The sequence below is a fragment of the Stylophora pistillata genome, chromosome 1 (assembly GCF_964205215.1).
Source record: "Stylophora pistillata chromosome 1, jaStyPist1.2, whole genome shotgun sequence".
NCBI classification, from domain to species: domain Eukaryota; kingdom Metazoa; phylum Cnidaria; class Anthozoa; order Scleractinia; family Pocilloporidae; genus Stylophora; species Stylophora pistillata.
In genome coordinates this window covers 21,545,254-21,556,368 of record NC_142519.1, presented here as the reverse complement: position 1 = coordinate 21,556,368, position 11,115 = coordinate 21,545,254, and the positions used below count along the sequence as shown (strand labels likewise).

The 11,115-nt window shown below is 38.0% G+C and overlaps 2 protein-coding genes across 3 annotated transcripts; both read right to left on the bottom strand.

Moving 5' to 3' along the window:
* Positions 1-366: 366 nt before the first annotated feature.
* LOC148741680 (collagen alpha-1(XII) chain-like) lies at positions 367-3,113 on the bottom strand. The gene is made up of 3 exons (XM_088743980.1): positions 2,446-3,113; positions 1,784-2,194; positions 367-1,418 (listed from the first exon to the last, which is right to left on the bottom strand). The coding sequence occupies exons 1-3, from the start codon at positions 2,513-2,515 to the stop codon at positions 1,120-1,122; spliced, it is 780 nt and encodes a 259-aa protein (XP_088600106.1). The 5' UTR covers positions 2,516-3,113; the 3' UTR covers positions 367-1,119.
* A 1,845-nt stretch (positions 3,114-4,958) lies between these two features.
* On the bottom strand, positions 4,959-8,765 carry LOC148741679 (collagen alpha-1(XIV) chain-like). Of its 2 annotated transcripts, none has more exons than XM_088743972.1 (3): positions 8,426-8,765; positions 6,701-7,099; positions 4,959-5,598 (listed from the first exon to the last, which is right to left on the bottom strand). In XM_088743972.1, exons 1-3 carry the CDS (start codon positions 8,547-8,549, stop codon positions 5,294-5,296), a joined length of 828 nt encoding a protein of 275 aa, XP_088600098.1. In that variant the 5' UTR covers positions 8,550-8,765; the 3' UTR covers positions 4,959-5,293. The 2 variants fall into 2 exon arrangements, with proteins under 2 accessions (XP_088600098.1, XP_088600090.1); XM_088743964.1 differs by lacking the exon at positions 8,426-8,765 and adding an exon at positions 7,526-7,810.
* Positions 8,766-11,115: the final 2,350 nt, after the last annotated feature.

Genomic DNA, 11,115 nt, shown 5'->3' with positions numbered 1-11,115 from the left:
AGATAAATGTAGGACTAAAACACATTTCCTGAGACACTGAAAAAACCCGACACAGAGACACTGGGATGTAGACTTTGCATAATCTCATGAAAGTCCAGGCTGCCAAAATCGTACGACAAGTCTAAGGCATTCGTGTCATGTATGTATTAGAGGTGCATCCATACCCAGCCATTAATTTCATACTATGACTGAGCTCTGCTGAAGTCAATCTCGATCTTTATGATAAAGAGAAATTTTACACGAAAGTTTCCTAATCAAGAGTCGTTTGGTTTACTTCAAAGAGTTTTCCAAATGAATCAGAAAGAAAAGGGTAAGTCATTCTACCCCACCCCCGTTTGGCAAAAAGCCAGCCATAAACCCTCTCTCTTTTTATACTGTTTTTTCTTTTTTTAATGACACAAATTACTAGTTGACCTACAGTTGATATAACAAGATACTCAAAATTCGTACAAGGCAAACCCAGGAGCCCATCACTGATGGGCTCCTGGCAAAGCCGATAATACAAGGAAGATTTTACTAAAAATTGTGTCTTCTTACTTAACAAATACAAATTTATCGAAAAGTCAGTTGAAGCATGTAGCTATAACCACTAAAATTGCAAAAAAAAACCATTCTATGAAGGAAGACTTCTATTGCTAAACAAGATGCGCGATTAATAGTTGAAAATATTCTGTAAGCTTCGTTTACAAATATACAAAGCAGAAAGTTTGCAGAAAATTTGAAACTAGTAATAGTGCTAATTTGAAAATGTGATTTTCACTGAGTGTATCAATTTTGGATCTTATGTCATTTCTTCAGTTATGATGGTCAATATTATCCATGCTATCCCTTGGGGAACTTGGGAGCACAAGAGGTATTATTCAGTGATGATGATGATGATAGGAGCAGCCGTATGAAAAAGGACGAGCAAAGATGGCCTGTTGCGGAAAATTGAAGAATCTAAATAGTCGGAGTGTGTTTCAAATTTTGCTAAGTTTAAGCTTTTTTCAAATACATTTTGACGAAACTAACGATTAGAGAAAATTTTCATCTAATTCAGGGAAACTTGTTAAAACAATAAATCTTTCCTTAAAAACTAAGTTTCAAACTTAAGGAGGGTCTATACCCTCTTTTGATCATTTAGCAAGGAAGATCAGTCGCAGCATTCATAGCATTCAATAAACTCGGAGCGATATCCTTTACAATTTGCTTCACCACTGCCCAAAGGTCAGAAGCCACGTAAAAATACTTTTCCGTCGGACTAGAAGCCACCTCCATTATCTCCGTTATTCCATTAAAGTAGCGACCAACGCCGACAACGTAAATTTCTACACCACTTTCCTTTAGTTCTTTGGCCTTTGCTTTGGTGTCGTTCGGGGAATTGGATCTCCCATCTGTGACGAGGAAAACTATCTTCTTGTCTGCATCAAGACGTCCACCTAAAAGACATGGAAAAAAACCCAAATGAATTTAAAGATGAACGAAGGAAATTAAATCCCTCTTGTGAGTTTCATTTAAAACTTCTTGATTGAGAATAAATTATGCGTAGTTTGGACGAAGGCTGACGATTTCGTTATACAGCGTTACCATTTATGGGATACTTATTTGTAACCCAGGTTAACTTCACTTGATTATTCCTAATACTGAGTTTCTCATCAAAAATTCCAGAGCCGAGTGAGGTAGAAGTTTTCATTACATTTCACAGTCATTTATGCAACTTATTAACAGGGTGTAATATCCCAAAGGCCTAGTACTATTTAGTATTTTTTTCCCTTTTTCAGTCTCATTCTCTTGGAAAATTTACCTGCCGTGCGATCTTCAAATAGTTGCATGGCTTTCACCAACGCAGCATGAGTGTCGGTTCCCCCTCCTGGGTAAGTAATTCTATTCATCTCACTGGCTGCGAAATATTCCGGTAAAAAATTGAAGTTCACGGTGGCTGAGTCCGAGAATGTGACCGCTGAATACTTGAGGTCAACGTAGATGTTTTTCATAGCTAATAGGTAACGAAGCGCCTTCTTTGCCTTCTCGAATCCACAAGATCCAACTGATCCTGAACCATCCATGAGAACAACAACATCGTGAGCCTCTCTTGAAGAAGGTCTTTGGAACAAACTCCGAAATCCAGCACCAATTGGAGGCTGCTGAGATTTAGCTTTTACGAAATTTTCTTCGAGTTTCTTTGCACTTGCTTTGTTACTGAAAACAACAAGGGCTGAAAAAGAACCAATAAAATAAATCTCCTGATATCATCTATGACTAATGGACTAATAGAGGACAGCTCCCCTTACAAAGAGCCTATTCATTAGCAAGTGCGCGACAGTGGAAAAGACTGAGTTTCTTACGTCTTTAATGCAGGTACGGACATATTCCTAGTTCCAGACATTGATCAACTTTTAAAAAGAATTTAAAATAAACTATGTCTATAACTTACTGAGATTTCAACAGTAATTTAACACAACTAACCCCGAACTGGTTCTGTGAAGAATACCAGCAGGCACACTGCAGAGGCGACATAGAGGGAAAATCTTGACATCGCGAAGTCCTTCGTTTTTTTCTTGATAGGATCTGACTTGCAGCTTTGAGATTCACTAACCGCTTACACGTCTTTTTATGGAGAAATGAACTTCCTTGTTACTGTTTACCTTTGATAAAGGTCAGCTATTTGTCTCCAATTTTGGACCGTTTCAGCTGGCAAGGATGACAGGTTCTCTGTTTCATCGCACGTATTGTTGTTATTGTATTTTTTTCCTTGTTTTCCAAGAAATCTGGGTAGAGAAACTAGATTTCTCTTACAATATTTCATCATTGCAGGCTCAAAAAATTTAAGATCATGGCCACAAGGATCAGGCTTAAAAAGTGCATTCGCCTGCGGTCAGAATTTCTTGAGCATTGTTATTTTTCCTTTTTTTTTTTTTTTTTTCTCTTATGACCTTTGGCCACCAGGACGTTAGTAGCATCACGAGTATTGACAAGGTGTACTGAAACCTTATTATCCCACGAGTGTGTCTTTTATTGAGATCAAAATACTGTTCGAGCTAACATTTGATGTCTAAAGTTAACCTTCCTGAAGGTACCTGTAGCCACAGCTGCACTTTTAAGCGCAATAACATTGTGCCAGTACATTGCTAGAAACCTGTCAAGAAGGATTGTCTTTGTTTATTGTTTTGTTTCCTCACGTATTCGTGATGCGGATTGAAAAAAGGTGCTCGGCCCGATTTTAGTTTTTCACTCCCCCTAATATACATAGGTTAACTGATGAGTTTTTTTTTTTTTTTACCATAACTTTTTAATGATAGTGTAGCTTTCTGCAAAAATATCCACTGCTCCCAAGGCGGATAATCAAACCTCATGTCTTTGGCGCCTGCTTTTCAGACTTCCCCCAGCCGACCCCTCCCCCCCATTGAAATTTTGTTCTTCCTGATACACCGTTGTAGTTCTGTTTCCTTTTCAGCGTTTTGTACATCAAAAATTTCAGCATGGCTTTACTTTTGAGAAATAAAACCAGATTTATTGCAATACTCTGATAACATTTTAAAACGAACTAACGTAGACTGGCGAGGGAAAGAAGAAATGCATTGATTCCGTGACAGATGCCACTTGGTTCCACTTGAGTCGGCCTCCAACATTTACTTCCGTGTCACTGATTAATTTATTCTGCCTTCGAAGCGACAAGCTAGCACAACCAAGGCTTTAGAAATGAGTACGGAGTAATATTCTATACCTCACGGCAAAGTGACTCTGCTTTGGGGTTTGGTGCCAATCCATATAGGGTTAAAGAAATTAATAACAATATTATATAATTTATCAAGACTAACTGACTTGTAACATGCACCTCAATTAATTGAAACCAGGGTGACCTTGTAAGATTAACAGCTGACCCTGTAAATAAAAAGGACCACTTACATGACTGTTGTATATTTTGGACAACTGTAATTATTTGTCTAAACCATGTCGAATGTTGCTAATTGAGAGTTTCTTCTTCACTTCTTGGTCCCGGTAATTTGTGTCATTAATGATAAGCATTTTTTCACTCTTAAAGCCATTTTGTTCACTAAATGAAAGGAAATAAGACACCACTAGAAATCCCGGCTAACTCGCATTCCTAGTCACAAAATGATCACCTACATTCAATCTGATATACGTTCGCTCTCGCTGTTCTTATCTTTTTGAGTGGTATCGTGAAACTTAATCATTTGGCGTGTTGTATGCTAACTTCTGTGGCTATGTTATTTATTTCCTTGTTTTATCGTCATTCGTTTTCAAAATATGCGAAACTTTAATAGACAGAAATAGCTCTGTGTTTCATGCCTAACTTTACTACCAGTCATTACAATTTTTCGTTTGATAGACCTTTTTACTATGTATAGAACTTGTAATGACCTCTCCATTACGCGTTATGTGGTGTAATTTAAATTGTAGCAAAGGTATACGATACGTTTCCTTTTCAGCGCATTGTTGACAATAGGCTTGACCGAAATAATCCTAGATACTAACACCTTGATCATGTTTCCTTGTTTCCGCGAAAGCGTTTTAGTACAAAGCGCTGACACGCATTTTGAGAAGAAGTTTGAAGACTCCACTTTTGTAGAAGCGACGAAGCTCAATCAATGAATCAGAACATCGGATGACGCACTTCAGAAGGCAATTGGGACTCAAGGTAATGCATATTAAATATGATAACATTCTTGGTAATATTTTCTCTCGGAGTTGACTCAGGTGAGTCTGAGGAAATGTGAAAGTTGTAGGGGATATTACATAATTGAGCTTGGACTACTTAAGGCCAAGTAAAATTCCTAGTCATTAGGTTGTTTTTAAATTCCTTCGTCTATCCATAAATCTCGCAGACGCACTCCTCTGCACTGCCTTCTTATGTGTTGTGCCTAATTTTGGCTTTTTCTCCTTTTTGAGTGTCTGACAAAAAGTCTCCTACAGACCTTGACGTAATAGCATAAATGACAACAATAATCCAAGCCATCTAATTTAGTGCCTTCGTTTATTACATTTATTTACGAAATGTTAACTCCTTTTGAAGTTAACTAAATTTTTGTAAGGTATAAAAGCAAGAGAGTCCTTATTTCATTCAAAATACTAAAAGACAAAATGAACTCAGTAAATTCTCTATTTTCAAAGGTGCTGAGAAGAATTTCTATAGTGCTTTACCTTGAATCCATTACAATATGACATTCAAACTCAGGTGAAATAATGAGCTAATTAATTAATGACTAAAATAAGTTAAATTGCAGTGCTGTTCCTTTCAAAATACAATCTAAAAATAGAAGGCAAGTTTGAAATAAATCCTTATGTAGCCATTTTAACATAGTGGCTTATGATTCAACTGGGTTGCATATTTCTTGGGAGCAACTAACTTAAAAGCCAATTTTGTAACATCTAAGAAGCCCGACATGTCAGTGACACGGAATACGTGGTCTTTACGAACTGGCGAGGCTACTTCCACGATTTCACTGATTCCACTATTGTAATTCCCGACAGCAACGACAAAAATATCCACACCACTGGCTCTCAGCAAGTTAGCATTTGGTATGGTCTTCGAGGAATCAACGTTTGAATGGCCATCGGTGATAAGAAAGGCAATCTTGACAACACCCGGACGTTTTCCTTTGAAAAAGATTAATGAATACAGTAAGTGGGTTTTGCAGTGAGCGTATCTCACGATTATATTTGTTCGCTAAAAATCCTAGTCATCTAAGCTCAAAGGGTGAGCGACTTTGAATTCCTCCTTTCAGTACCACCCTCGAATCAAATGTAAAGGTCGCGAGAATGAAGAGAAATGATCACCAATTTAAGAAGCTCCACTCTCAAACAAGTTATCCCTCTTGAACAAAAACTCATCTTTCAAACCGGCAGTCTAAATCCCACAGGGATCAACGAACACTTTTCATTCCACTAATTTATTCGTATTTTTCTCATTGCCATGTTTCTACCAATAACGTAGCTCCATTTTCTGCCTTTAAAAGCACACACAACCCACAATTCCTCTATTCGCTCCGACGAAGGGCTAACGCTCGAAACGTCAGCTTTTGTAATCGTTACGGTGGATAATTTACCATTTCAACTTTGTTGATAAATCCAAATTATCCCTCTTGGCACCCGGCATTGGAAGGGTAAAGAAATTGGTGCGAAGGATATGAATCCATCATTAAAATTGATTTGGAGACAAGATTCAAGTTTTTTTACTGTTATGGTCTGGATCTTTTAAACGTTGTCTCTTTCATTTCGTTTGTATTTGTAAGTTTCCTAAGAGAAACTGTCTAGAACTAAACTGTGTGACTTGTGACGAAAACAAAACATGTTTAGAAGCTGATACCTTGCTATTTACTTGAACATAAGACCGGGAACAACACTAGTTGAAACACAACAGTAAAGTATGAGACAAGTTCTCATTCCTGTTTTTTTTTTTTTTTTTTGCTTTTTTTTTACTGTTTTGGTCTATACATCATCAACGTTGTCACTTTCTTTTCAGTTGTAATTGTAAGTGTCCTAACAGAAACTCTCTGGACCTACACACTGTGTGACTTGTGACGAAAACGAAACACGACGCATGAACGAGCGGAATTTCAAATACAGTTTTGAGGAGTAACAAACCCTAACACCTGTGCACCCGTTTTATTTTTGAGTTTAAAACTAACACCAAAACTAAACATGTTAATATTCCCTATTTAAAATTAAAACTTCCGATCGAATGTAAATTTGTACATACCTGAAGAGGGATCTTCAAAAACTCTTTTTGCTTCTGCCAACGCAGCCTGAGTATTAGTTGATCCTGGAATATAGGGAAGGTTCTTTATCTTAATTCCTGCGTCCGGATTAGCAACGAAATTGAAATCTCTCGTGGCAGTACTTGCAAATGTAACTGCCGCATATCTGTTGTTATATCCTACTTCTGACGCAATGTCAAGCATGTTCTTCATGGCTTGCTTTGCTTTTTTGTAGTTGCAGTCCCCAATCGAGCCTGAACGATCCAGAATCACCACGATATCTTCCTGTGTGACCTGCCTCTTGCTCCGTCCAATCTGAGACAAGTACGAGAGGGGTATGCGAAAGAAATTGGTCACCAGTTTCGTCGCGGTCTCATTTTTAGTCGGTACATGTTGAAAAGCTGAAAAAGAATATAGGAGTACTCTTATAACTAAAAGTTACTTATATCATTGCCAGAAATTTGGGACAATATGGCGGAGGCGGTTCTTATTTTACAAGCAAAATGGCGCCGAAACAGTATAAGAAAATGTATAGGAAAATATTGTTTTTTTCAAAATAGCTGTCTAAGAATGGGAAATTCTTTCGCTGCGTACTTGGAAATGCAGCCGCATCAGTTAAAGCGCCCATCGCTACGAAAAAAAAATACTCAAATTCAAGCCTACCCTTTTTCAAGGTATACGAGTAAACTCATAATTCTGACTCCATTTCCCATACAAACTCTTAAAATGTGCTTCGACTAGGTGTTACAATTCTATTGTCGTGGGAACAACCTTGTGAAGATTCGCAACTGCGTAGTTTGATATGCATTCTACAGAAATTTGCTCACGTAAATCGCTCGTAAACGGTCGAATATGTTGGCCCACAAATTTTCCTTGAGCCAGGAGACTCTTCGTAATTTTACAGAGCTCAAAAACCCAATAAGCCATTTTTAAATAGCCCAATTTTAGGTAGGAAGAACTAGAAAGATACAAGTCCCTGTAACCGCACAATCTGGCCGCCATTTTCCTTGTTTTGACGTCTCCTTTGGCTTTCTGGGATAGTACAGTACTAGGCCTTTCACTGACGGGGTTTTACGAAAATAGAAAGTTACGTGTTCACTTCACTTCCACCGCCGCCATATTGAATTCTCTGTAATACGATATACTGCTGACATTTCGTAACGGGCTCGAAATGTCCCCGATTTCTGGCGCTCCTCACTGCCACCTAATCTTTACACAATCGAAACACGTTCACGTGTATTAACTTGAATTGAAATCCTAAGCAACGTCAAGTTTTTACCGCATTTCTACAAAGTATATATTGCGGGAAAGCTATCCTTTCGCCCATCAAACGCATTGAGGTCATAGAGAACTTTTAGTTGTACACAGATATGGTTATGTACTCGATTAAGATTCTGGGAGTACCTAAACCAGTGTTTTCTAACGTAAAAAAACCGAATCGGCTGGGGTTATTTCGTTATAAAAAATGGGTTTCTTTATTTAGATGCATCTAGTGCATCTAGATGCAGTGGTCTTTCAACGCCAGATAAAACAAGGAGTTTGCCTTCTCTCAGTTGATCCGTTCTTAATGTCAAATCTCGTTATCGTAATGGTTTTAGCTGAAGAGTTCAACATCTCAAGAGCTTTACTAAAATACTGGCATTTATGAAATGTCAATTTCCCAATTTGAATAGAAGTTACGGAGACATGGCGATAAAATCAATTGACCAAAGTACATTTACACTTACACTGATAAAACTGTTGATCACGTTTTGGAGTTGGTCTAAACCAAAATGGGTTCCTGCCAAGACATTGACCAGTTAGAAAGGCAAGAATGACGATCACAGTTAATCGGTAAAACACCGGAGCCATTGTTGGAACAGTTTCTCGCGAAGAGATTAGCCTCAATTGTCTGAAGAGATCTGTGTTCTTTGAAGACTTAGCTGGTTGTGACGGCTTGGTTGATTTTATAGTCAGAAAGCAGTCCCTGTACGTGTATTCCTTCTCAGCAAAGCGTGTGGCTGAGGGAGAGAATGTAGCAAAAGCTGTGGCGGGAAGGCTGAGGTTTGCGTCACGTGGAAGGCTGTAGCTTTATTTAGTAAGCAGTCGTTGTTAACTTTGCGCTGAAGTTGATTTAGGGCGGAAGTCATATGAAAAGGAATTTGAAAGAACAACGGATATTACCTGACCACCAAATTTCTTATCTACAAAACCATTCAAAGATAGTATTTCTAGTTCTCGTACATTGTGTTTCGATAAAAATTTTTTTCAAGGTTCAAGCACTGCTCTTCCAAAAAATGTCCTAATTTTTCACGGCTACACCGCTTTTTCCGCAAAGCCCACCATTACCTAAATTTCCATATTGATGCCAAACTATTTTTGTAAAAGCTCCACCTAGACAGGAAAGCTAGACTGTAACCTGTCTCTCTGTTACGTTCGATCTTTAAGGCGCAAACTCGATCCGTTTTTCGAAAAAGAAGATATCCCCTCTTGTACCTCCCCCCTGCATTTCGTTGGTTAAATATTTCAAATAGGAGTTCAGTGACCGCGCTCAATGAAGTATATGAATTTAGCTTAAAATGTACACACGCGCAGGTTTCACAACCTACATGAAAGGTGTGGAACTCTTCCATACTTCCTTTGTTAAGCAATGCCCTTGCTGCGTGACTAATTTTTTAGCTTCTTTGACCTTCAGCAACAGGGAACCCCAATTTAGAATATGACCGAGATATATGACAATGTCATTTTAATCTGACGGAGGCGAACAGAACGTTGCCGAAATTTAGTTTATTATACTTATTTAGCGTTTTTAGGTCAGATCCAACATTTTAAAGTTTTTATCAAGGACACTAACCGCATAAGCAGTATGTAAGATATATGAGTCGTAACGTAATCTGGTTGTTTTTCTGTAATTAGATCAAGATATCGTTTAAACTAAGATTTGATCTCTAGCGAAAAACAACCTAATTAAACGAACTCACACGTAACTAGGGGAATTAACCATCATGGCGCTGAAGGTTGGAACGCTTTGCACTCCAAAGTAACACATAGCAAGTGTTGTCCTTACCGATCGGTACACTGAGACTAAGGGAAACGTAAAAGACAAATATTTCTCAGAACGAGGACTTTTAAATGTTTTAAAAAAGTGGATCATTACTTAAGATAAAAATAAAAGCAAATAGATAGTATTTCTTGTACTCGTACATTATGGTCAAACAAAAATGTAAATTTCGGTTAAATCCGCGTTCTTCGACGAAATGTATTTTTTCACAACAACACTCTATCCAAGGAGCCCGCCATGACTCACAATTCTATAATTTAGCTTGGTAACCAAGAAAAAAGTGACTTTCAAGATGACTGAGCAATTGCCACATTGTTTTTAGAAAAGTTTCACCTAGCCTGACAGGGAAGTCAGTCAATATCCTGTCTTTCTGTCACGTGCGATCTTTAGGCACATCCTTGACTCGTTTCTTCGAAAAGAATCTCGCTAAAAAACATTCATACTCATACTTTCTGCGTGGATTTCTTTGGTTAAATTGTTCAATATGAAACTAAACGACCGAAAACAATGAAGTTTCCGAATTTAACTTGAAAAGTGCGGGCGGTTTTCACAGCCTGAATAAAAGTTTGAAACTCTTCCATGTGTCTTGTTAATGCCTCGTGACCAAAAAGTTTTTTTTTAGCTATTTTGACCTTCAGCAACGGGGAGGCTTGTTTGGTACATGAATGAGATATATGAGTTATGTTGTAATTAGATGGTTTCACTGTAATTTGATCAAAATATCATTTCATCAAGATTTGATCTTTAACGACAAACAGCCGACACGCAACCCGAGAAATTATCTGTCCGTGATGCTGAAGGTTACCGTGACGTCGGATGAACGCTTTAGACTGCACATTAACACATATCCCGTATTACTGGTACCGATCGAGGGAAGACTAAGAGAAGGAAAAGCAAAAGCAAACAAACAAAAGAACATGACGCAGCAAGAGAGATTCGGATTATCTGACAGACAAAACTTTGACGGAACAGAGATAAAAGTCGACTCTAGCTACAACTGCGAACATAGCACTGAAAGACTGCATTTCGATTTCTATCAGATTTAAAGCCGTCTTTGCCTGATATAATCTTATTAAAATCTGATCAGATAACTATGACATTAAATGGCAAAAATTCTCAATCCTAAGAGGAGTTTTTGAGGAGTGCACTGCGTCCTCTGACGGGCATATTCGCTACAGTAAGAAAGTTATGTTTTATCCAATTGAGTTGATAATGTGAATCGGCCCCGTAAAGAGATTCTTCAGCTGACGTTTCGAGCTTTAGCTCTTCATCAGCGTGAATCGCCATCGTTACAATTAAATAGCTTAATTTTGATTTAAAGAAGCCGTTATTAAGTTGCAATCTGTGGATATTGTTCATTTTACCTCTTAATGGACT